The 27,178-nt window shown below is 46.9% G+C and overlaps 1 protein-coding gene and 1 pseudogene across 4 annotated transcripts in view; both read left to right on the forward strand.

Moving 5' to 3' along the window:
* LOC146201211 (telomere-associated protein RIF1-like) overlaps window positions 1-27,178 on the forward strand; it is a 310,221-nt gene that overhangs the window by 55,862 nt on the left and 227,181 nt on the right. For all 4 annotated transcript variants that reach the window (XM_084595678.1, XM_084595679.1, XM_084595681.1 and 1 more), the window contains exons 9-10: window positions 21,195-21,349; window positions 26,928-26,994. In XM_084595678.1, coding sequence (XP_084451804.1) covers window positions 21,195-21,349; window positions 26,928-26,994 — 222 coding nt within the window. The remainder of the gene's footprint in view (window positions 1-21,194; window positions 21,350-26,927; window positions 26,995-27,178) is intronic.
* Window positions 7,567-27,178, forward strand: part of LOC146201212 (uncharacterized) — a 90,679-nt pseudogene continuing 71,067 nt past the window's right edge.

The raw sequence follows: 27,178 nt of genomic DNA on the forward strand, positions 1-27,178 counted from the left end.
AAAAAACTTCGTTACAGGTATGTATGCATCTAAAGGAAATGTGCATGATGAAAAGTATCTACCGGAGTTTGCACCAAGCCTGTAACCTACCAGTGATAGCCGCAATGAGCATTTGTTCGGCGCGTCTGATGGCGATGTATTTTGTCGTTTGTTTCCTTTATGTGCGAAGGGGCCGGGTAGCGCAGATATCACAGGTGGCTTTGTGCGCTAGACCGTAATATTTAGCATGTTTTATCGCGACTGCTGCCTGACTAAAAAAAAAAAAAGAAAAAAAAAAAATGGGCGTTTGTTGTGATGCACCGCCGTTCGCGAGCCGAGTGGTTGAGCTGGTCATGAAGCTCGCGAACGGCAGTGCATTAAAACGCCATATATTTTTTTCTTGTTAGTGAGGTGGCAGTCACGATAAAACATGCTAAATATTACGACCTAGCGCCTTTGATATCTAAGCTACCTAACCCTTTCGCGCATAAAGAAAAGAAACGACAAAATACATCGCCATCGCCATTAGTTGCGCCCCGGCGCAACTAAAGCAATCGCGCACCGAAGAAATCCTCATTGCAGTTATCACTGGTGCGTTACAGCCTGGGTTAAAACTTCAGTAGGTACTTTTCATCATGCATATTTCGTTTAGATGCATACATACCTGTAGTATCTGTGTTTTTGCCGCTCGGAGCATATGACGTACTTGACACTCTTGCACGACGCACAGTATTTTTTTTTTAAATAAAGGCTCTCCTTCGTGCATGCCAAAGCATCCGGATTTTGTTCCTTTGGTGTATGCAATCAGATGCACTTCGTTAGAGAGCTTGATAATTGTCGTCTTCGTCCAACCGTTTGCAAAGGCAAAGAAACCGCCCGGCACAAATGAGTCTCCTGGAGGGTTCATGCTCGTTCACTTGCAGAGTGGATCACTCTGGATGTAGAACAGGGTTGGTTCCTGACCGGGATGCGCATCCGATATTAGGAGATGCACATGTGTCGCCAAGTTGTTGATTCCGCAGACATTGCGGCGGAGGCAGGAAGGAACTTTGTGGATCCTTTCACAACAGAATGACAATTCTTTGTGCACCGAGAACCTTTTCACCACTGCAACCACATTCGTTCTGACTACTGAGGGCAGAAACCAGCTACAGCGCTGAATCATCTGTTGCCAGAAAAATGCTGCGAGTTTCCTGCAGGTGTGCATTCTGGCCGGGACAGTGCCCTTTTCAGGGGGTGTGTATATGTGCCTCTGTGCCAAGCTTCGTAGATGAAATCCTATAGCTGCACGCTTGTAGATGACGCGAGGAGGAAGCGACGCCCATTGCACCAAGCCGTCGCCGCGGTGACCGTATTGTGCTCGGTAACTCAAGACACCCCACGCATATGCGCCGCTCGAAGTCACAGGAGACGATTCCACCTAGCTCTGCAGCATCAACAAACCCCTGGCTGCCTTGCCCTTTGAGATCCCTCTCTCTCTCTCTCTCTGCCCCCACGCTCTCCGGTCTGCAGAAAACCTGCACGCTGAGAGCGTCTCATTCTGTCACGTCGAACACTTCCCGCGCTGCACACTCTTACAATACGAAGATAGTATACGCGTACGTGCGTTATGAGTGGATTGTGAAAACGCTCTACATTCCCCCATACTGCGTGAACATGATATGCTGCAATCACTGTCACTACTTTCCGCTCCGAGGCCAAAAAAGGGGGGGAAGCTTTCGCTTTCTACCTGCGTTGGCGTGGCCATTTCGTATGGTGCGCTTTCGCGTCATCTGCTACACTGCTGTCCAATGTGTTTCTCACCCGCTCCCGCATGATGGCGCCACATCCTCCTGGAAAAGGCGGATTAACGAGCTTTTACTGTACTTCTGAAAGGTTTTAGGGGGCAAACCACGTCGTGAGATGTTCAGTAAAGAAAAAATGCCATTAGAAATGTGTGCCCGTTTCACGGCCTCAAAGAGCCATGTCTCCCCTTATGTGGCTTGTTGATAGCAATGTTGAGCGGTTGTAGTTGGCTCTTCATACTTCCCAGTATCGCATCAATGCCCAAACCGCCACCTGAAAGCATCCATGCATCGAATGGCTGCGGTAGAAGTTGAGGACTAAAAGGGACTCCTTGAACAGTAGGGCCCCAGGACTGCGTTGCCATATGTTTTTCACCCAGTCTCCAACAAGGATCCTACTCATTCATCTGTTTTCATGAGCATGCATGAAGACATTTTTAGGGAAAACCTCTCGGGCTCGAAGTATCTTCCTCTTAAATATCATGTAGGGTGGCAGTTTTTACCCATCAGCCATGCAACATAACAGCACGGTGAAACGTTGCTGCTCATACCCACCAGTTCTTAATATCACCTGTTTTGCACCCTTCTCGTTGACTGTACGCTGAAGGCATGTCGAAACACACTGAAGTTTGAGTGGCGTTACCCATTCAGCCCATTCTTTAGTCCTTCTTCAGCAACTTCTTGATAATAAAGCGCTGAAAGGCTACAAGCTTCTCCTCAGAGTCAGGCGGTAGGTTTTGGCACACAGAATTCTGGCGTCGCAGGCTGAACCCGAAATGCTTCATGAAGCCAGTGACCTAGCCCCTGCTGGCCTTAAATTTGGTCCAAGCGATATCTCTGTTATTTGCGATCTCCCTTGCCTTTGCCTGTATCGTCTCCGTCATCACGGGCATTGCACCTTCTCTCTGCTTTCATATAAAGTCGACAACATCCTTCTCCACCGCCTGGAGTAGCCCGCTCTTTGGGTCCAGTGAAGGCAATTCGTTTTGCAACGCAATTTAAAAGTTCATCCCAGTGCTTCCGCTACTGGTGCATGTTATTTTCGTCCATGGCGAAGTCGCATTGGGCTTGTTGGTTTGAAGTTCTCTCCGCCTACAGAATTACTTTCTGCTTAAAAGCCGTGCTATAATGGCATTGCTTGATGGGTGCCATTAGGCAAACATGAACACTTCTTGAAGCAAGCACGGAACGACGAGGCCTTTGTTCACAGCCAGCATTATCACAGCATTTGGAAAAGCAAAATGGAGCCTGCAAACCGGCATGAACATGCAAGCAGCTGCAAGCGTGTAGCTGGTATGTCCGCGAGATGGCGTTACATGTCTAGAGGCTGTGGGCAAACCGCATTCTTGAACCTAAGCTGACCCCCAACTTTCATAAATGATTTTTAATGAAAAATTCCCGGCCTAGATTCGAGTAAATACGGTATTGATTAAGGCATAGGACAGTCTCTGGGAGACACGAGTATTGCTCGGTCTGCCAAGCAATGCTGAAAGCATTTGGAAATTGTGGTCGATGTCTGTTGTGGACAACAAATCTGGCCATTTAAAATAATGCAAATGGTTGCACAACATACCTCTGGGTGAAGTGGTTCAAGATAAAGTAATTTTGGCCGCAAGTGCTGATCTTGTACAGTGTGGACAAAGTTACCCACCATTCCCTTGTTTCCGAGTTATCAGGGTGTCTAGCAACTGGGAAAGCTGGGAATTGTCGGGGAAATTTCATGCACCAGGAAAAATCAGGGAAATGTCAGGGAAACCTTCAAAAAATTCACCTAGTCAGGGAAAATAGCACAATATATTCTGCAGTGCACTTTCATTGTAAGGTGACGAACAGCAAGTATGTTATTCATGCAGATTTTTTTGTGTGTGTGCTGAGCGCACGGCCGTGCCGCAAGGCGAACTGTGATATATTACTTTGACGCCAGTGCATGGCTGAGCTGCCACAATTAGAGCTGTGCATGGGCACTGGCCGGCACGAAAACTCGTACCCAGCCCTGCCCGTGGGCCGGGCTCGGCCTGCTTGGAAGCTGCCTTCCTCGGGCTCTGACCTGACGAACACATGCAACTTTCGCTAAAGCGCGAATACAGCCATAGTGCGATAAGCGTCTTGAATGTACAGTATTTTCCCGGGTCCTCCAAACGCAATAGCTTCCGAGTTCTTTCCAGGGGCCCCGTCGCGAAAGGATCCTTGGTAGCCGTCAGTGACCGGGCAGGGGGGCCACTTGTCGGTTATTTAGTTTCGAGTTTCGCATCTCCACTTTGGTAACACCGGCGCTGAGGTTTATGTGAAAAGCACATGGTGAGCTATAGGCGAGCTCACCAAGTACGTTGCCAAAAAAATCAACCATTTGTTTACGTTCAGAGCTACCGCACTCTTAGTCATTCCAGCCACAAGTTGTAGTACCGAAAGAAACTTCGGCGCTATCGGGTTCGTTATCCAGGAGCACTGCCAATGCCTCAGTTTAGTGCATAACTTGTTGTTTTTGCACAATAACTTAATTGTATGTATGTCCTTTGCCTCATATATTGCAAATTTGTCACTTCAAATGTGAGAACTCAACATTTTAAGACCTTCAATAAATTTGTCATCCTAAAATTATTTTCTTTTTTTTCATCTCTTCAACTGCAATTATAGCATAAGGGGCCGGGCCGAGTCCGGGCTTTAAATCTTAGCGCCAGGCCGGGCTGGGCCGAGCTCAGCCACTTTTAGAGTCAGGCTGGGCTGGACTCGGGTCTGCAGCGTCGGGCCCGGGCCAGGCTCAGATTCAAAATTTTGGCCCATGCACACCTCTAGCCACAATAGAAGAACCAATACGCTTGTGAGCTGCCATAGTAGAAGTTCGTGAATTGAAACTTCAAGGGTGCAGAAAAACTATGAATTACTATCAAAGATTTTGAATTAATGAATGGCCCTAAAAACACTGTCAAGAATTGAGAGCATTTGCTCGCATCACTAGGTTTAAGCAAGGCTTACTTAAACCCTATTTCTTTTGCAGGTGTTATGGGTCGTTTCATAATTCAAACTTGGATAATTCGAATATTTGTTTTGGTCACTTGGAGACTGAATTAATGAGATTTGATGGTATGTCTGAGATATAGAGGCACGAATTAAGGGATTAGTGACTAAGCAAGTATCAACATTTATATGCACAAATGAGGATGTGCAAAGAGATCCACAGAAGGGAGTCGTTAAGTGTTCTCCAAATTTTTCTGAGTACAGCAATGGTGAGTGAGGAAAAAAACACAGGTGTATTACTGAGTGATGTGTACTTGATGTGAAAGTTTGCCTCCGGTGCATTTTCTTCTTTGATATCTCCATAGTTCGGGACGCTCTCGGAATTTCGTAACGTCTTGCATGTCACTCCAGAGAACGAGTGCACAGTCACGCCTTTCTGCTGTGCTTTCAGCGTCATACGCTTCTGATGAAAAAGCTGTGCTTCTTCTGCATTTAAGAAGCCGCTGCCCTTCTGTGCACATAGCTAATCAGGGCGGATTAAGGCATCCACTGGTAAAAATGCATCTGCCACCTGCAAGTCTACACCCACCACCATCCACCAGAAATCTATGCAGCAGTGGGATGGAAAACCGACATTGAAATGAAATTCAAACACTCGATGCAAAAGCAATTACAATCGAACCTCGATATAATGAAGTCCTACTTGCAGCTGAAAAATTTGTTAAATCGCGAATTTCGTTATGTTGAGGTTTTCATGTTCTAGGTGCTCAACTAAAGTAACAGGGTAGTGGAACACTGGTAGTAGGTGGGAAGTTGTAAATTAAGAATTCAGGAAATAAGCAAAAAAAAAATAGCTCTTACAAGGGTACCGGATGTTTTGTGTATCAGGAGGATAGTGGGGGATAGCAAACGGACATGAACTCATTATTTTTTTTTATGTAAGCAAAGAGCGAGCATATCGCTCAAGCTGGCGCGGCTACCTTTACTACCTTTTGTGCGACAATCTTTTGTTCGTGCCTCACGTATGGGTACCATTTTTACACGTGTAATTTACTTAGCTGTCACTTTTGCTGCTGACAAGATTAAAAAAAGAAAAAAAGATGGTCGGTACAGGGTGTACACAGGTCCTTGAAAACCTTGAAAACCCTTGAATTTAAAAATTTCGTTTTCAAAGTTCTTGAAAATCCTGGAATTTTTTCTGCTCCTTGAAAATCCTTGAATTCCTAGCGTACTGCATGCAAATGTTTATTAATCAGAAAAAAAAAATGCGGTTAAAATATTTGTATTTTCAATACATGTGTTTCAGTATCATCGTTTCAGGCGTAAAAAATCAGTTTGTGCTAATATAGCCAATGTTGCGCGACGGTTAGCCACATTGGAGCCACTCGCTCTGAAGCCAACTTGAGCTGATTCAATCCAATCCGATTTTGGCGCTTTGTTATGGTGGTTGATGGCATTGTATTGGGAGAGGTTATCTGCAGTATGTGCCACATGGGTCTGCTTAGCGCATGCCTGGTCGTTGCCTAGCAATGGAGACGCACATGGGTCTGCTCTGCGCATGCCTGGTCGTTGCCTAGCAACGGAGACGCACGCTGTTCTTGCTCTCTCTCGTTCTCATCTTTCCTCCTGGCTCGACGCGAAGTACAGGGTACAGGAGAGCATTGCCGGCACGATTGCCGGACTCGGTGGCGGCGGCGATGCGCGCTGGGCGGCGCCGCTTGAGCGTTTGAGTCCGGTTCTGGAGGTGGTGTTCTAGAATGAAGGGAGATGAGAGCGGCTGCATCTCCTCAAAGTAGCGCCCGCAGGTGCATATGTATAGTGCGGGTATGGCTCCAATTCACCCAAGACGCGTTCTGCATGAGCACGCCAAACAACTCGAACAAAAGAAAAAAAATTAACACAGCACCGGCAGCCGTGCTAATCACTTTATCAATACTGGCAGACCTAAGGCAAATTGGCCTGTTTCTTTACCAAGTCTACTGGCACTTCGGCTGTTTTGCACTTTATTTCTTTATAGTGATATAACGGATGTGCAATAGAATGAGGGCAGGCTGCTGACCATTGAGTATAAGGGTTCAGAGTATATCTCTATTTTTATTTCTTGCTAACATATCATTGCGCACAGGTCTCATATTTGAGGACATTGTGAATTCTGCTTGGCAGCAATGAGATCGCGATCCTTGTATCTCCGCAGTTCTATGTTCATTGTTGTACCGGGCGCGTGACATAAATAGTAATAAATAATTAGGCAACCATTGCTAATTAGCAATTAATAATTATTTAGTCATTAATTAGTAATTATTAGTTATTAAATAAGCAGACCCTAATTAGTAATGATAGTTAAATGATTAATAATGCCCTAATTAGTCACTAATTAGTAATTGATCATTGATTGGCATATGGCCATATAAGGCACGCATTGCGTCTCCTCAAAGTAGCACCCGCAGGCGCATATGTATAGCGCGGGTATGGCTTCAATTCACCCAAGACTCGTTCTGCGCGTGAGCACGCAAAACACCTCGAACAAAGGAAAATAAAAATGAAGACAGCACTAGCAGCTGTACTTTTTCAAGTCCTGCAGGTGCCTCCATAAGACTCCTTCTTCAGGGGCCGTCGGCATGACAATCAATAGTGCTCCGCGCCACAGGTAAAGTGGCGGGAAACAACTCGCTGCGGCTCAGACAGCGACATGCCTGTTCCCGCGGTCTGCGTCTCTGTTGCTAGGCAACGGCCAAGCATGCGCAGTGCAGACCCATGTAGCACGTACTGCAGAGAATCTCTCCCCATTGTATATTTACGTTGGTTCTGCACCCGACTTTAGCGGCTGAAGCATTCGACTGCAAAGGTAATGCCTGGGAAATGCAAATTTCGAGGCACGTGGCTTCACAACTACGCTTACAAAGACTGGATTTCACCAGACACGATGAGGCACAAGATGCAGGCCTTGCAGCAAGAGTTTCGATATAACCACCATGGGCGAGTCGGCGTTAAAGAGCCATATGAGAGTGCTAAGCATGCTGGCGTCATGAAGATTGCAGCCAACAGCTTGGTGCGAAAGTATTTAGTTCCAAGTACGAGCCTACAGTCAGCCGTCCCGCCTCCTTCGCAATCGGGAAAGCTAGATGATGCTTGCAAGGCACACGAGCCGGTGACGAACGCAGAGATTCGGTGGACTTTGAAGGCTGTCACATCGTGGAAATAAATGGATGTTCACATCTGGTTTTGGAATTAGTTTGACTAGGTGGCAACGAGACACTATACCTTGGTGTTTATAGAGCACTCGACATCCGAAGACGTCCAAGGAAAGCTGCTGAGTGTGCTTGAGCCTTTCCCTCTTGAGGAAATTCTTCAGATTTCAATGGATGGTCCCAATGGTAACCTTAAGTTACTCAAGAATTTCCAAGAGCACCTGCATCAAGCATACCAAGTTCAATGTCTGGACATTGGGACCTGTGGCCTCCACACCATGCACAGCGCCTACAGGGCAGGTGTTACAGCAAGTAAGTGAGGAGTTGACTGTCTGCTCTCCAGTCTGAGCGCGGATTTCCATGGGTTTTTTTTTTCTGCAAGGAGGGAAGACTTCTCAGCAGTTACTGGTCAGGAGACTTTTCCCCTGAACTTTGTTGCACACCGGTTTCACCGGCTTGCACCGCTTGCTGTTGCACCGGTTTTACACCGGCTTCAGCAGATACGTATGCTGAAAAGGCAGAGGTAGCTAATTTGGTTTGGTAAAACTTTATTTCCCACAGTAGGGGTCCTGGAGGACACTCGGCTAGGCGCCAGGTGTAGAGGGCAGCTCCCACGTCGGCACAGAGAGCCCGAAGCTCTCTGCCGCCGCGCGGGCCTCTTGGACAGCCCGAAGCTGATCATGTAGTGAAGCACTTTTTAACACTTTGTCCCAACGTTCCTTGTTCTTTGCGTAGGCGTCGCTCAATGCACAACCACACGGCATATGGTTTAAGTCTACACGGTCACTGCACCGTTCACACACATGTTGTCCGTCGTAGTCTGGGTCGATGTGCTTCATGCGCCAGGGGTTGGGGTATGAGTTCGTTTAGAGCAAGCGTAACGTGACTGATTGGCTGCGGGTTAATTTCTTATCCGGGAGGGGAAATGCTTGTCTGCCTAGATAAAAGTGCTTAGTGAGCTCGTTGTACGTGAATAATTGATCTCTGTACTCGATATGTGGAGTAGCAGGGGAAACCGGAGGGACGCGGTCGATGAGTCCTCGTGCCGCCTCGTGTGCGATCTCATTGAGATTCCGCAGGCCGCCCCCTAAGCTGCCCATGTGTGCCGGGAACCATACGATGGAGTGATCGGTGATGTTACTTCTGTCTAAGATCCGTAGCGTTGTCTATCCCGCCCTTGGCGAAAGCTCGAGTGGCTGCTCTAGAGTCGCTGTATACAGTTGTGAAGTTCGAGTCTTTTAGAGCTAGTGCTATCGCTGCTTGTTCAGCTACCTCTGGCTTCTTGGTGTAAAGTGTGAGTGAGTTGCGCGTACGTTCGTGTCCGTCGACTACTGCTACCGAGTAGGCATGCTTTCCCGGTATGTACGCTACATCCACGAATGCTGTCTGGTCGGGAAACTGTGCCGCGTCCGCAGCGAGGGCTTTGGCACGGGCAAGACTTCTTCCTTGATTGTGGATCGGGTGTACGTTTCTTGGAAGGGAGACACTTTGATTGCTTCTCGCACGACTTTAGGTAACTGCAGGACGTTGTCCTTTTCTACTATGGTGTTCAGGCCGAGCTTAATGAGAATCTCCCTGTCCGCTTTGGTGCTTGATAGGCGTGCAACCTGTACCGTGTGCTGTGCCTCGATGATTTCGGCAAGGGTATTGTGCACTCCTAGCTGTAAGAGTAGTTCAGTGGAGGCATTATTGGGGAGCCCCAACGCTGTCTTGAAAGCTCGGCATATGTGTACTCCAAGCCTTCTCTGATGTTCCTTTTTCCAGTTGAGCATTGCAGCCATGTATGTGATGTGACAGAGTACAAAAGTATGGACCATTTGAATAGCGTTGTCCTCGCTCAGTCCCCTGTGCCTATTCATGATGCGCCGAAACATCCGGATCGCGTTTGCAATCTTGATCGTGATGTTGTCAAACATCGCCTAGTTGGACCCGTTGCTTTGGATGATTAATCCTAGAATTCGTATTTTATCGACCGTAGGTATGCGATTTCCATCCCTGTCGTGTAACTCTATGCATGGTGTGTGGTGTCGGCGCCAGTCATTGGACGGGCGCCCTGGTCTTGGGGTGTGGTAGATGAGTAGCTCGGATTTTCTAGAAGAGCAGCGAAGTCCCATTGGGGCAAGATGGGCCTCGGTAACCGTGATGGCTTCTTGCATGCGCGCTTCCAATTCCGCATCGCTGCCACCAGTGCTCCAGATGGTAACATCGTCTGCATATATGGTGTGCTCCACATCAGCAGTTTCACCCAATGCTTGAGAAAGCTTTGTCATCGCCAAGTTAAATAAGAATGGTGAAAGTACTGAGCCTTGTGGTGTTCCCTTATCGCCCAGATTAAAGCTCTCCGAGATGTGCTCGCCTATCCGGAGAGTGGCCGTTCGATCCTGCAGAAACGCCTTGACGTAGTGGTAGAAGTGTGTTCCGAGATTGGGGTCAGATATGGCTTTAATGGCTTGATATTGGATTTTGTCAAAAGCTTGCTCCACGTCGAGTTCCAGTAGCGCCTTGGTGTCTCGTGTGGGGCGATCCAACAAACTTTTCTTGATGCGTAGCATAGCGTCTTGCGTTGAGAGACCTGCCCTGAAGCCAGTCATATTGTAAGGGAAGTACTCCTTTTCTTCTACGTATTCCGATAGTCTATTCAGGATGACGTGTTCGGCTAGCTTTCCTAGGCAGGACGTCAGTGAGATCGGCCTTAGGTTGGGTAGGCCCAGCGGCTTGCCCGGTTTTGGGATGAGGACCGTATTGGCATGCTTCCACTCTGCAGATACATAGTTGGCCAGTTTTCCAGACATCATTGATTTGTTGCGTTAGGAACGTGACCGAGTCGTCCTCTAAGTTTCGGAGAGCCCGATTTGTGATACCATCGGGGCCGGCTGCAGAGTTACTGTTGAGTTCGTGAATTGCGAAGCGTACTTCGCTTTCTGTGAAGTCCGTATCTAGCTCTGAGTTCGGGGCACCGTCATAGCTTTTCCTTTGTAAGGTACTGGGTAGCCCCGATTTAAGCGGTAAGTACCGTTTGGCAAGGTCATCCAGAAGGGCTTCGGCGGTACTGATTTGCTTCTCGCGATGTACTAATTTACTTAGCCTGATCCGTTGCATAGTTTTGGACTTTGTTCTGTGTTCGTCGAGGAGGTGTTTTATGAGTCCCCACCCACTTCCTCTGCGTATTTGCCCATTAAGGGAGTTACAGACTTCGTCCCATTGTTGTTGGGAGAGAACCATGCAGTATTGTTCAATGGTCTTGTTGAGTTCGCCAAGTTTCCTTCGTAGTCTTCTGTTAAGACGTTGATCCTTCCACCTGGCTAGAATGGAATGTTTGGCTTCGAGAAGATTCGCTAGCCGACTGTTCATCCTCTCTACCTTAACGTCCGTGGTAATTGTCCGTTCCGAGGCTGCGATGTCTGCTTTGAGCTGCTCGGTCCAGCTCGTTATCGTGTGCTTTGTGATTGCTCCTGATGAGTTGGATGGCTGCGCCCGTATTGCACGAAATTTGTCCCAATTGATAAGTTTGTATTCCCTTTGCCTCTTTCCCGGTATCTCTGCATCAATTCGGAGAATATAATGGTCTGATCTGAAGTAAATTGTCAGATCCAATAGCCTGAGGAAGACTGCACGATGCAAGACTGAGGAACTGTGTAGCCTCAACGAGAAGATTCAGGAAAAGTGGCAGGAGCTCCCCGGAAGTTGCCATTAGCAGTTTTGCAGAATGGATTGCGCTTCGACATTGGTGCAATGCATTGCAGGGTGTTTTCAAAGACATTTTTTTATTATTTTGGCTTAGTGCAATACTGGCTTTATTATGTTGGCTTAGAGCAATACAAGCTGTTCCTTGAACTTTTTTTTTGCTTTTGGTTCAGTAAAATTGGTACCTGATATTGAAAACTTCAGGTAGCGTTGTGTTGAGTCCTTGAAAATAATTCAACTGGGCCTTGAATTGGCCTGGTTTGAATCTGTACGAACCCTGCGGTAACACGTCCCTCCGTTTCGCACACCATCGCAGACGAGTGTATTTTTTGGCAGGGCACCAAGATTCCGCGCAGTGAGAACTTTACAGTGTATGTTAGCTCCAGTGGTGGGGTGAGGGGGGGGTGCAAACTTGGCAGAGTGAGAGCAGCTTTGACAGGAGTGCTGGTGGTGGCTTGCTTGGCTGCTCCGGTTGCTCAGAGCCTTCCATTTGTCACACAACAAATGGGGTGGAAGCCATCCACTGCCACAATATCATTAGAACATGTGTAGCAGCAAAAGTGTTCTGAAAGGAACGATGCTAAAACCTGCACCAGGATCGCGACTGACCGCGTGCTTTCTTTGACGACTGGTGGGTGGATGGACAGACAACTGTCATAAAAAAAAAGAAAAGAAGAAAGTACTTTTTCTTTTGCGTATTGAACCCTCCCCCTCAAACTGACACCGATGTCGGGCAAATGCAAAATGTGGTATATCTCGACTAAAGTTTTAGTTCTCATCCCATTGTCAAGGCGGTTGCTCATAAATGCATGCGATGTGCGAAGACTCCGTTAAATTTGTATCCACACGACCGACCACGGACTGGGCCGTAGACCGGTCACGTGGTGTCGATAGCGCACAGTCCGGCTAGGTCCGGCCCGCGACAGCATCCACACGGCGGGCCAAAATAGCAGCCAAAAAGCCGGACCGCGGGGCTGGTCGAAGGTATACACTGTTTACTTGGCCATTTTGCGATGCGCTCGTTGGACACTGCCTCCGATAGTTTTTTACATTATTTCACAATGTCAATTTGGCGTGCATTTAGGCAATATTCATGTACGGCCTTCATCTATAGGGGCTTCATATAAACATGGATGCACCTGTGCGGCCCTAACAGCGTACCTAAGTTGACAGCGTTCCACTTATTCCATTTAATTCCAGATGCAAAGATGAAGGTGATAAAGACCACAACATCAGCGATCAGCATAACGAAGCTGCTGTTACAAATATCCTAATTATTTATAACACCGTGCATGGAGCTGCTTCCGACTCGGGAATAGCGTGCTCAAGCATCGCCCTATCCGCCCCGTGTTGAGGCGTGCTACGGCAGCGACGGATATCTCTTATGCCAGCGTGGGTAGTGAAATAGTCTTTCCTAGAATAACAAGCCTGACATAAAAATGTATCCGAACTACCACTTCGTGAGGATCGCTATGATAACAAGCAAGTTTCTGCATAACATCTGCCGCATGTGCAGCGCCGGCTCACCCCGTTTCTTGTACGCTATCTCCGCTGCTAAGGCCTCGCCCATATATGGCCATATTCTCTTTTTTTTTTTTTTTTTTACAAAACAGTCGGTAGACGTCTTCTTTTTTTTCACTGGGTAGGCCATTTACAACAGAGACATGTTGGTCAAATCGAAAGCACCGTTCGCGGTGGCTTCAATGCGAAACAATCTAGGCCTAGTGACGACTATGGAGTATAGACGCGGCCAGTGCGCCGTCGTCCACCGCGCTTGCGGCGGCACCGCTCTGGCAAACTTGCGTGATTCGGTGTCGCACGTGTTCATTTGGGAACTTCTCTTTAGTGATGTAGCTGTGGCCCGATGTTTTTCGACACTTTTCACTAAACGTGCCGCTGTAAAACACTCGTCTGGGACGTCACGGGGCAGCAGTACGTAGTGCTGCATGTACCGTGGCACGTGGTACTCGAAGGCTGCATAAAAACACAGTCATACACCACTTTAGGCAGTGCCTATGTGTTACTTGGTGCTCTTCAAAATGTGCTAAAAGTGCACTTTGTTGATGTGGGCTAGCTCATGCGCTTTAATTGGGCTCAAACGCGCCTCCTCCGTTCACAAACGCCGCTAGGTCCGTGGTGCGCAGTCCGAGAAGTGCCCAGCCTTCTTCGCCCGTTCCGGTCCGCGGACCTGGCACGGACCTCATAAACCGGAAGTGGAACGTCACGTGATGCTTGGTTTGCAGGCCAAAACAGGGCCGTGGTCCGTTGTGTGGATACACCTTAAATCGAAAGTGCGGCATAAAATTACTTTGTTAAATCACGAAAAAAAAATGCGTAGTTGTAAGTAGGACAGAGATTGGGAAATGAAAAAATGCGTTCCATTGCGAATTTTTTTACATTGAGGTTCTTTATATCGAGGTTCTGCTGTATAGCAGAAGTTAATTGCACAACTATTAACGCTAGCGCAGGTTTTCTAGATTTGCTTAGGGGTGTGCGAATATTAAAATTTTCAAATATGAATTGATTCCTAATATGAGAAAAAAATGCCTTCGAATATCGAATTGAATATCGATTATATGATCAGGGAAAAAAAAGGAAAATTAGAAAATAGCTGACTTTTTGTCTTGTTTATTTCAGAATTCGCATGGTATTTGCAAATAAAATTCAACTAGAATTCCACAGAAGTGTGTATACACCGCTTGAAAAATCTAGCATAAATTTTATACAGAATTCCATATATCTGTTTCTTGTACAGGTAAGATCTGCATAAAACTGGGTAGAACTGCGATATCACTGCTGAATGCAGTAAACTCTCATTAATTCGGCCTTCGAGCGATCAGAAGTATATGTCAAAATTAACCGAAAGCTTGAATTATCAAATTGTCTGAAAAAAACTGTCAAAAGCCGTTTTGCATCACAGTAATTTTGTCTAATGGACTCGTACACGATGAATGTCTGCATTTGAGATTAAGCTGAAATAAGAAGCCCACGCGCTCCAGCATTTCAGGGAAACTGTGAATTTGAAAATTTTTCAATACAGTCAGGCCCACTTAACACAGCACCACTTTGAACAATATATTGTATATAACCGTGGACAGCCGCAGCACCGTCTGTAACAGTACATTATTCGTTATAACATTTGGTCGCTAAGGGCAAACCCTAGCAGAAAAAAAAAATTCACAAACACTGCGATCATGCCAGCCAAACCACATTACGAAGTCTTAAGAATGACCAAGTCTCTGCTGGACATTTTTTTGCTAAACATTTTTCATTCAGCTTTGTGCAGCAATTGCACACAACGCAGAGAGATGTCAACAATATTGGCATGAAGCAGTCAAATTAAATTAATGCTTGTTGATTACATATTTTTGCCTGCAAATCAGTGAAAATTGTAAGCTACTTCCTCGAATAAAATTTCTCAAGTTTCTCATGCTTTCTTTGTTGTTTTGGCTTAGCCCATTTATAACAATTATTGGTTGTAACTAGGGGTGTATGAATACGGAATAGTGCGTTTCAAATCCAATATTGAATCGAATAAAAAAAAATAATGTGAGTACCGAATAGTGACAACATTATTCAATGCAAAAAAAGCAGCTGGCACACGTTATTCCGCAACAGCTTTTCTCGCCATAATGTGACAATGATGCCAGTGGTAGAAAATAGTTTTTCACTTGGAACTTGCTTTTCCTGTATGGCCAGGAAAGTTCTGCTTGCCTGTTTTCCTCCAGCATTTATGAGGGTCTTCATCTCTGCTGCAAACCGGCTCCCGAAGGTGCCACTTAAATTCGTCAGTGTTACCTGGTTCCTGGTTGTGTCTTTTCCCTGATGACATTGCAGGTTTGTGAGTATTGTTCTATATATTGGCACTACGCTCCTTTTGTGCTGTAGGTTTTGAGGGCTTGGCACAATCACCGGATGGTGGGGTTAACGAGTTCTGCAGCTCACTCCGTTCAAGTTCCAGAAGCCATGTTTCTTGGAAAGCTTCAACAGAAGAGGCTTTTGAACCTTGGGTCACATACCATCGCCATGATGTTCTCTTTTTTTTTCAGTGTGGCTAGGAAATCTTGCCTTCATGTTCTTTTTGTAAGTTTTTTTTGCGAACAGTGATTTGTCATCATCTGCTGCAGTAAAGCCCTTCAGCACCATATACATTCTGTAAAGGAATGATATCACTGAAGACAAGGTTGTATACTTCTGCCCACTCAGGTCTTTGTTTGCTGATGCAATTGGCTCAAGGGCCTTGACCAGTCCAGCCACTGTTTTCCATTCGTGTGGTGTTAGGTTGGATACCACTGTCTCAGAAGTAGCAAGTTCAAGGCAAACTTTAAACTGAAGGAGGCAAGACAGCATATCATGCTCGCTATTCCACTTGGTGTCACATCCTGGATGAGCTACAAGAGGGGTAGCTCCATCTGCCACTGGCAGTCCTTTAGTCTTGCTAGAGCATACTGGAACTTTTGAGTGGAAGGAGCGGAGTCCGGTTCTGTTGTTGGCCGTGATGCCCGGTCGGATCGAAAATTACGGCGGCGCTGCCTTTGCCCGCATTTGACGAGCACCCTCTCTGCCAGCTGCACCTCGCTGACCCTTTTGCATTGCATGGTTGTCATGGTTGGTGCGCAGTTTTCTTTCCTTGTGGTTGATGCCTAATCTGGTTGGTGCGAAAAATTTCTTGTGACCTGCCCTTTGAGTGTGATGCCTCTGAAGCAACAATCACTGCTACGCGCCAGAATGCAAAACTGGTTACGCGCGGACTGAATAGGATCGTAAAAATTGTCCCTTTTCAAAGCCCCCACAAATGAAGAACGGCGACTTCTTTGGCAGAGACACCTTCGAAGGCTTGACAAGCCATTGGATGCAGAATGCGCAGTTTGCGAGCTGCATTTTGATCCTCGTTTTGTATTAAGGGATTATGTGCACATCGATCGTGAACGGGGCTGAAGTTCGTATACTTAGAGGATCGCCAACGCTTTCCCCCGACGCGGTGCCGACTATCTTAATTGCCAAACTTGCCGCCGTATTTGAGTGTGAAAATGCCGACACCGAGGCCAGAAAAGAAACGCCTGCAAATGGTGGCTGCAGGAAAGGAAAATAATTAGCGCCGTCGCCCAGACGACTCTCCGTTACTTCCCCAGGTGAAGTTGATCGCGCTGCGATAGGAGACATGCAAAACAAAGTAGATTGATCACTGCATTGGCCTTGCCGACCTTCGAAACTTAGCGCTTTCATCCAAGGCTTGGGCACCGCACAAATTCCCCAACTTTTCACGTTGGATGCGATCTTTCAAGGAGCTTTCTTTAAATCTAACTGGATTTTATCTGGTAACAAGAATGCATTTTTTTTGGTAAAAGGTGTCAACAAGTCTCGTGACTATGCACGCAGAAAAGCACAGCTGCATTTAAAGTTGAGCCGAGTACAGAAAACCTGCACTTCAAGACTATGCTGGGGAAGAGAGTGGGTGCACGTGCAGTATTTGTAAATAAAATGTGTTGTGTTGCCTCCCCTCCATTTGCGCTTGGGGGCATTGCTTTTTTTTTCTTCTTTCCTATTGGCTTTTTAAATTTTTTCTTGGGTGTTTGCCTCAATTTTTTTATTTTATTTTCATTTGGTTTTGCCTGTGATAACCTCTGGCTCGGTGCGGGATTTCTCTCACGTTTATTTTAGTTTTTTTTGTATTGTTTTCTTGAGAGTTTTACAATAAAAGAGGCATTGCTGCTTTACGGGGGTAGCAGACGGGGTAGCAGCTCTTTAAGTTCGCCTGAACTATATATGCACCGCACCTAGCCTATATGAAATGATTATTTGATATGTGAATCGGAAGTGCACTCCTTATAGGAGACGTGCTCTTGGTAACTACAGTGCAGTCCACTTATAACGATATTGAGAAAACCGGAAAATCAATCGTTATAACCGATTATTGTTATATCTGGACTGGCAAAAAAAAGCACACACCCACGCATTTTCCTGTGCATGTAGGCTTGCCTACTTACCAGCGATGAGCAAATCGGGTTGAACAACGCTAATCAACCTAAAGAGCACTAAACACTTTATTACAGAATACATCAATAACTTAAACATACTTTAAAAAGTCTGAAATTCGCGCTTGCTTGAGCAGCAGCTGAAGCTTGACAATCGCTGTGAGCATCGCTTCCAGTAGCGCGTACGCCGGCGGCAGTCTTTGTTGCGTGCACGACACCTATTAGCAACTGGATGAACTCCAGGGCATTCTCAGTCTTAATGATTGTTAAAATCGTAGAGCGCGAATGCCCGCATTTTTCACGAGGCTTCCAACCTTGAAACCCTGTCAGAAATCCTGATGAATCTTATGTTTCATCTTGAGAGCTGTCGCGCCTTCTGTGTGGGTGGCGCCATCTTCCATCTTCCGTACACTGCATAACTCAGTGTATGTGTAACTGTGTAACTCTGGGGTGTGTTTGCACTCTGGCTGGATACTGTGTGAGTGTCCACCCGATTCAAAGGGCATGGCCACAAGTTCATCATCATCATTAGCAGCACAATCTGCGATGGCGATATGGCTGCATCCTTTGGGCGGCAACAGACAGTGATTGCGATGATGATAGTGCTCATTTCTCGCAGATTTCTCCACGACAGTCCGTTTTCACGGCCTATGTAGAGTTTTCACATCGTTCTCTTCCTAGTATTTTATTTTTATAAAACATTCAGACAAATTTTCGTTGTAAACATTTACTGGGTGGCGATAAAACTATCGTTGTATCCGATTTACTGCTGATAATCGATCGTTATATCTGGTTTATTTTTACATTGGACCAATGGGAAAATTGGTAAATACCAAGAATTTAATCGTTATAAGCTATATATCGTTATATCTGATATCGTTATAAGTGGACTGCACTGAATAACTTTCATGCTTTTACAAATAAGCTGTGCTAAACGACTGTAACGAAAGCGTAAGCGCAGGTGATAGCAGCTCGCGTTGCAGAGCAATACAGCAATTATTGCACATTACTTGCGTTTATATAATTACTCATTACGACTGCTGGCACAGGAACTGGTGTTTTGTACCAGTCTGCTTATACTAACGAGGTCGTGGCTGTAAGCATGTGTGTGTGTGCGCGTGTTGGGAGGGTATGTACAAATTTGTAAGCCTTTCACATGCCACTGTTCATTCCTATAGACTTTTTACGGGGTGTGGTCATAGACCACTTGTTCTCACTCGATTCATTTCGTAGCGCGAGAGCATGAGCCAAATTTCCACGAGTGCCGACTGTGCGATACGCGGCAGGGCGCAAGCGAACACGAAGGAGCGGCAAAGATGCGTTCAAGTGTGGTTGACTGCAGCGCCACTGCCAACTTTCTACACGCGCGGGCCCCTTTGCGGCTGCCGGTCGCACCTCTCAAAAAGTTCTAGTACACTCTAGTCTTGCTGCAGCTTGGACATTGTGCTTGTAACGGCCCACTTTTGTACTGCATTTCTTAAGAATGGTGGGTACTCCTGCACTCTCTTCTTTTGCATCCTTGATGGCCAATTGCAATGTATGGCCCAAGCACTGCTTGGGGGTACATTGAAAATCCTGGAGAGCCGCACGGAAATTTCAAGCATTGTCCGTCACAGCAAAAATAGGTGCCTCTTGCAGTGGCAGGTTCCACTTGTTCATCATTGCTTCCAGGTGTGCTAAGATGTTGGATGCAGTGGGACTCTCAGTTGCGGGCTGGTTACCCAATGCAAACGCCCGTATTTCGAACTTCGAGGTCAAGTAATGGCATGTGAGACTAATGTAACTCTAGTTTGACCTCGACATCCACATGTCACTGGGGAATGACAAAGACTGTACACCTTCCTGCAGGTCAACGCTTACAGTGTCCCTGTACAGATCGAGGATGATTGTTCTTGTAAAAGTTGTCCGGGAGGGGATCTTATATAATGGTTCCACTTCATGCATTAACTCCTTGAACCCTCGGCTTTCAACAAAGTCGTATGACAGCAGGTTGAGTGCCAGCATCCGAGCAGTCCGTGTCATGATTTCTTGATTTTTTGTGTTGAGTGCTGTGACAACTCCTTGGCCATATCAAACTTACATTTGATAGAAGGCTGTAATGTGCTGCCAAAACATGTTCGATTCCCGCTTTCTGCCTAAAATGCACTGTGTAAAGCGGAATGTTTATTCCTTAGGTGGTTTGCCAGTGATGTCGTTGTGCCCGACGGCTTTCTAAGTTTGGAACTGCCTGTCTTGCACGTCGCTTCCTTCGGATTCTCCTTCACGAAATGTTTCTAGATCCGAGACAGGTACTGCACACAAACCGCCATAAAGCTCTCACGCTTCTTTCTGTGCACCTTAACCCTTCGACTGTTGTCGCCATAGAGGTACTGCGGCCGTATTCGATCCCGCGGCATTTTTGCCATACAGGTACTGTGCTAAGCGCATAACATATGAAAAAATTCTATACTGGGGCTGAGTTTTTTTTTTTTATTATTTTTTTTATTTATTTTTTTTTCCGGTATATACGACAGTCAAAGGGTTAATAAAGTGGAGCTGCTTAAAACAGAACTGTAGACACGGAAACGTGATGCACGCAACTGGGTCAAGCACTGACAGTGCGGCGGCGTGGGCACATGGAGAGCCAGGAGGGGGAAACTTTTTCTTGTCTTGTACATGACAGGTGGCTCTGCGTACATTCATCATCATCCCCTTTTTTGTTCAGTGCTGTTGGCTAATTGCGATATGCTTCTGTCTCTTCTCTCTCTTTTGAAAACTAAACATTTCTCCCGTTGCCCAAATAGTGAGTAGGAATAAAGGAAAAGAAAAGGTAGACGCTCCTCTAATATAATCACTAACAGTGACCCACATAAGCTGGTATACCGGCATTCACCTAGAATTTCCTAATTTCTTAGGGAAATTAGTTTCACACGTGTTGGTAGTGGGATAAATTCAATCTTTAAAGTCGCATGCTTACCGTGGCTTGCGTTGTGCTGTGGTTGCTGTCTCTTATGACCTATGTCGCTGGCAATTTTTGCCGCATGGAACGGAGGATTTTTTTCGGCTGTTCGTGCCCAGTTGCATCACTACTATCAGGTTTGTGCTGTTAAGAATTTGTTTCCACCTGCTGTGCGGCGGCTGTAGATTAAAATTGTGTGCTGCAGAAAACCAGCGATTGCACTGAAACATTTGGAGAAGATGGAGGAAATTAAGGTCTCGCATTGGCACATTCACCCGAAAACCAAATATTCGGCCCTGCGAATACTAGGAATTCGATTTCCTAATCGAAAAATTCGAAAATTTGCTATTCGATTCGTATTCGAGTATTTGCACACCCCTAGTTATTACAGTGATATTTTCATTGCACTTCAGTATTGTTATAAGTGGGTTTGACTGTATTTTTGTTAGTTTTTTGAATACGAATCGAATAACAAACATATTCGATTCATGCTCGAAATTTCGAATATTTGCACACCCCTAACCATTCTGTATGTCCACCCTTTTGCATTATTTTTTTGTTCCCCGTCTATCTTGCTACATGAAATCATGTGGCTGCCCTTGTTGGGAGGCACTGTGTGGCACCCCAGTAGTTTGTTAGCAGTGCACATTGCACCACTGTCAGCCATTTTTATTTGGGTTTTCCTTTACAGAGACTCTGCGCATGCACAAGATGTTGGTGCTGGTGATGACTCCCCTACGGCAGCGTCCTTCGGTCGACACCCTGGTGCGGCTGGCACTGGTGCGCACCCTGTGGCACCTGGCTGTGACGCTGGGGCCCCAGCACCTGGCCACCTGCTTCCAGCAGGTGGGGTCACCTGCGTGAGCTTTATACCGAACATGTTATTGTGGTAGAGGTTTTGCACCAGGCAGAGTGGAGAGAAAACAGAGTGGAGAGAAAAGTGTGGCGTATCAGAGCTTTCCCTTGCCTCTAATCGGTGTATGGCCTGCGGTTTGCCCCCTTGGTTGCGCCTTCACCACTTGTGCTTTCCAAAGTGCTCGAGCATATCATTGATAAATGTTTTGGAGCTAGTTCAAGATAAGTCCACGTAGCTGCAGGGGACCTCCATGTACCGTATTTACTCGAATGTAACGCGAGGGGCGACTTTGCATATTGCCCAATGGAAGAAAATAAAACCACGATTGTGACGCGAGATAAGCGCTTGAAAATGTACCTTTAATAGACATTTGGGCCCTTGCAGTCTCATCAGAAATGCTCATTCTTCATTGTAGGCCAAGTTCTCGAAAACTGAGTCTTCCTTTTCACTCTCGTCCTCCCAGACGATGTCGTCAGAAGGGTTTGTGTTTCAGGCTCACATTTAAAAATCACCTCCACCACCTACATATGGCAGATTAGTTAATGTCGAGCTGCCGCAGAACTTACAATTTCTTCTGCTGTCAGAATAGCATTTCTTTTGAATCGAGCGTCATACTGTGCGTGGCGTGCTGCCATCGTGCAAAATGCGATAACGGAAGCAATCACACTAATCCATTGTGAAGGATGCGTCAAGTACGTGATAAGGGTAACAACATGATTCTCAGCCTACGAGCAAAAAGCACAAAGTTTTGACTTTCGATGGATTGGGATTTGGCTGATTTAGCTTCCTTGGTACCCATGTTGCCAACATAACATCATAAAACCATGGAAACCAAAACCGAGTGATGACAGATTCATTATGGCTGCACTTCGGCGCTGCTTTAGGCCAACTGAATCACAGTATTTGATTATAACGTGCGGGTAGAATTTGAGAGCCAAAAATCACGAACAAGCTCTCGGTTACATTTGAGTAAATATGATATTGAATTCCTTGGTGTTACAAAGTTACTTGATGTTACACCGATTGAAACATGAAACGAAACGTTGTGGGTCTTTTAACGAAAATGTTGTGGTGGTCAGCCTGATGTAACGAACTTGCCGCAGATACTCTTCATTACGTAGTTCTTTGTTACTGGAAATTTGATGAAATTGCACTAAAGCTTTGTTGCAGCAAAACACGAACCCCCTAAAAAAAAATTGCCCGCGATTACGTTACTTCCTAATGCAAAATTTGAGCGCAGCTCATCAGCTGTTTAACCTTTTCGATAAATTGAGGCAAAGATTTCGAGCAAGACACATATGTACAATTACAGACAACTTTACAGACAATCGACCATTTGCGGAAAAGCGAGCGCCACTTGTCGTCCAAAATGGGAAGCTTCGCCGGCACTTTTGGTTGGAAAGGGCTTCTCGAACTGGAATGCGCAAGGCAGCGTTCGGCGTTTCGCGTGCGCTTAAATCGTTGTTTTAGTGTTGCTCTTTTGCTGAAAACGTGCATATGCTGAAGAAAGAGGATGACATCGAAGAAGAACGATGTAGAGCGCCGACGTTTTGGGTTTTAGCCAGAATAATGACCATGTATGAGCAATACGTGCAGTTTGTGTCCTCAACTGTTCGCCAGGCGCATCGTGGCCGATGCTTAAAGGAGGAAGGCCATGTCAGGAACTTGAATCTTCATACTACTAATCAGTTTTGATGAGAGTGAGCACTATCCATGAAGACCGCAGTGTTTATGCGACAATGCCATGGTTCGCTGTTGCTTCGGGCCACATCGTTTGAACTCACTGCGATTGCGTTGCGGGGTGAGATATTTTGGTTAAAAACATGTGTATCTCTATTGTGCAAAATGCTGATACACAAAATGAACGTGTATTGCATGGGTGCTAATGCGCAGACGAGTGTTACAGTGACTTGGAATGCACTATTTTGTAACACGCGCAAATGTTTGTCTGGGTTTTCTGATGTAGGGCAAGAGTTCCTGCTGACTTCGTCCCTGCAGCTTCTCATGTAGGCCAGGCTTTACTGATTAGTAAATGACTCGTATTTTCTCAACCATGCTCGCGCTCATACGTGAGAGCTTCGCTTACTGACGGACCGCTTCCTGCGTAGGCTGCACTCTGCCGTGCTCCCGCTGTTCAGATATAGCGCACCTTGCTATTGTATTTTTGGATTTACGGTGGATGTTCATACATGTATATAAAATTCATTTCCCACCGGAATCTGTCGATGCAAGAACTCCTATAAAACCAATATGTGTTCATTTGGCAGCAAGCGCCAAATACAGCAAGAACGCCCAGCTACTACTGAACGGGCCGGTTGGGCACAACCGACCCCACGGCTTCGTCTTTCGCGCCTTGTATGTCGTCGTGGTCCTCGTTATACAGTCGAACCCGGTTATATCGAACCTGGATATATCGAATTTTGGTTATATCGAACTCACGAAATATCCCCTTGAAAATCCCATGTAAAGGTATAGGAAAGCCGCGTCATATATCGAACTCAATTTCACCGGTCGTTCAATATATCGAACTCCGCACCCCGCACTGGAAAGTGTGTCTTCCCCAAAGATGATCGCATCACCCTTGGCCGTTTGCCGCGTGACGTTTTCAAGCCACGCGCGGAAGGAATGAAAGGAGACAGTTCGGCGACAGCTGGTCTGGGCAGCGCCGCACCCATTCCCCAAAGGCGCGCGCATCTGCAGTTGTCGTTTCCCGCGCGCCAACACATGACGTTTGCAAGCCATGTGCGTGGGTGTGCCCATTCTTTTGCTGAGCTATCTCTCTCCTTCAGCACGCGCAACGCATGCGCCAAGCCAGGTCAGCCCGTTTTCAGACAGACGTCGGACGCTTTCTCCAGCGTGTGTTGCGAACCCTCTACGTGCGGCAACGCGGCGGCGGACGTGGCTATGGCGCCTGCGGATGTTAAGCGCCAGCTCTCTCTGTTTTACTTTTCTTGACTTTTTTTTTTTTGCGAGAGTCATCCTTTCCTATCGTTGGGCTGTACGCGCGGCGTAGCATAAGATATGGCGGCTGCGGACGTTAAAAAGCGGCAGGGAATTTTTCTTTTCTTTTTTTTCTTGCGGGGATGTTTATTATTATTTTTTTTTATCGTTTATCCTTGCATGTATGAATCAGCGAAAGCACGCGGTCAGCTGCTGCGATCATGACGCCCACCCCAAGCGCGGCGTGATAAATCGAACCAGGCTTGTGCAATCAAGCCATCACGGGCACTCTGCCAAGTTCGCTCCCCGCCACCGGAGGAGCTATAAAAAGATAAACGCGCCCTGACGTTATCGCTGCGCAGCATCTTGGCACACTGCCAATGAGCTGTGGATGAGACACCAAAACGGACTAACGCGCGCCATCGACATGCAAGCGAAAATGCTCGCGATTTCCTGCCACTGCGGAGACACAGTAACCTTGTTTTGAGCTGCCGCGGTGGCTCGAGTGGCGAGAGGGACGCAGTTCCAACAAGTTTGAAAATTTTCGCGCTGTCGCTGCCGCTCATCGCTTGCATGTGAGCGAGCTAGCCTTAACGGTTTTTTTTTTTTTTTTTCAAATTCTCGGGTGCAAAAGTGGAGGGTGGCTTCATTATGTGAGTGGGTTGATTACGCGACAAATACGGTATCGTTTTTTCACATCGTAAGTGCCGTCACAAGCCGATTTCTGTATATCGAATTATCGATATATCAAACTATTTCGCGATCCCCTTCGAGTTCGATATATCCGGGTTCGACTGTATATACGTACAAGTGTCGCTGTTGCATGGCACATGCTTAGCTTAGATAGAAGGCGTTCCAGTCAAATGGCTGTCTTTAGACTGCATGCAATAGTGAACAATGCTGCGTATCTTTACTCCTTATTGAAGGCTTAGCGAAACCTGTCAGCATGTAGCAGGGCTGCTGTTGAGTGTTTCTGTGAGGGCACTAGGATGCTTCTTCTTGCACGGGCGTACTCTGCAAGTCGATAGTTCTTGGTAAGGTATAGAACTCACTCCAGCAAAGCTCTACACTACCTCGTCTCAAGGCAGAGATGTCCCCTTTTCCGTAAATGGTGTGGCTGTAGAAGGAAACAAGACTCATAATAGATTATGGCACCGACATAAAAAAAAACGGGGGAGAACAAAAGCGCCTCCGCAAAGCAGCAGCGGAAGAGGGCACCGAGCACACTACTTCGTTAGCAGACGACGCGCGCTCGGGGACCAGTCATGAAATATCCAGACAGCCTTTTTTCATGTGTCTGACTTTTTTTTAAATGCGTGATAAGTTTTCCCGAGCCACGGGCACACACATACGGCGAAAGCGAGACAAGCAACTCAAATCATCCACCACTCTACAGCGCGAGAATGCACAGCTAGGCAGCGCTTGCGCGTCATGTTTTCTAACCAAAACCAAATCGCCCACAGAGGGCGCTAGTTGCACCTTTGTCGCGCATGCGCAGGAGCTTTTCCGCAAATGGTCCATTATAGGCCCATATGAATGTTGCGCGACGAACAGATAGCAGCGACTGACTGATGCCGCTCACACCGCTAGCGAGTGAAGCGAGTGAGAACGGGATGCACGCCCCGTGATCCGCTGATAGCAAGCCGGCATTTCGGCAACTGGTGAGCACCCTCGCTGCCACGCAGGAAGAGGGGGATCCCCTCCTCCTCTTTCTGCATGGCGGCGACTGTGTTCGCAGTCACGTTGTCTTGACTCGTTAGCGGCGTCAGCAGCATCAGTCAGTCGCTGCTAGTGCTGCCTCCGGCTACCCCCCCCCCCCTCCCTTCCTTTCCTCGTGTTCTCCGGTTGCTACGCGCACTCCTGCCCACATCGTCGCCGCTGAGTGAACCCCCCCCCCCCAGTTTCTGCGAGGCTCCGGTTGCCGAAGCAAGCGCCAGCTCGAACTGGGGGGATGAAAGGGGGCGGAGCTGGTTACGAGACTGATGCGGCAGACGCCGACACTGACTCGAAACCGAGGAAACCAAAGAGCTGCGCTCTAAAAAAAAAAAAGTTCTACAATTGCAGTACCTGAATGCAGTTGACACAGCGAAATCGGTATCTATCTTTTGCAGATGCAACAGTTTCCGCAGCTTTCTTTTGTAGTGTCACCGTAAGTGGCACTACAGCAGTTCATGTCTACAAGTAGCACATAACAGGCGAGCCCAGCAAGGGAGGGCATGGGACATGCGTTGTGCGCTTATCGCTACTGCAGCTCACATTCTAACGCAATCCGCATTTTTCACAAAAAGGGGCGCCCCCAGAGGAGGTGCAGAAATTGTTCATAGTTGAGAGTGATCGCGTTTAAAGGCACAGACGCAATCTGGTTCCATGAGGTGTGAATTGTTCTACGAAGCGGCAAGTGCGAGCTTGATGGCTGTGCCATCGGTTGTAAACGTCTGTGCTAACACGAGCGGCACATGTGCAATAGGAGCTTGGTGTGTGTTTCTAACCTGTGAACCTGGAGACACAAGGCCATTGTGGGAAAAAGACGGAATCAGGGGCTGATAGCAGATGTGCGGCAGGGGTCGGGTTTTGTTGGCAAGGCCTCAAGCATTCGCTCATTTTTTGTGCTGTGTGGCCTACATGCAGGTGGGTGTAACCCTGCTCAAGACTCTCTCTGTCTTCCTGGCTGAAACGAGCACCCCAGCCCAATCAGGTGAGCACACAAGGTTCCTCTTTTCTTTGCATGAGCACAGCTCTAACCTGCTGCTGTGTTGCTGTTGCTTGCTAACCAAGGAAGCAACAGCAGTGGCCTGAAAAATCTGGGCAAAGGAAGCGTGAATGTTCAGCTGAAATTGCTGAAGGAAAAGCAGATGTTCTAATACTGGCAAACTCCTGGG

Source organism: Amblyomma maculatum, chromosome 2 (assembly GCF_055883805.1).
Source record: "Amblyomma maculatum isolate TAMU_Amacu chromosome 2, ASM5588380v1, whole genome shotgun sequence".
Classification (NCBI taxonomy): domain Eukaryota; kingdom Metazoa; phylum Arthropoda; class Arachnida; order Ixodida; family Ixodidae; genus Amblyomma; species Amblyomma maculatum.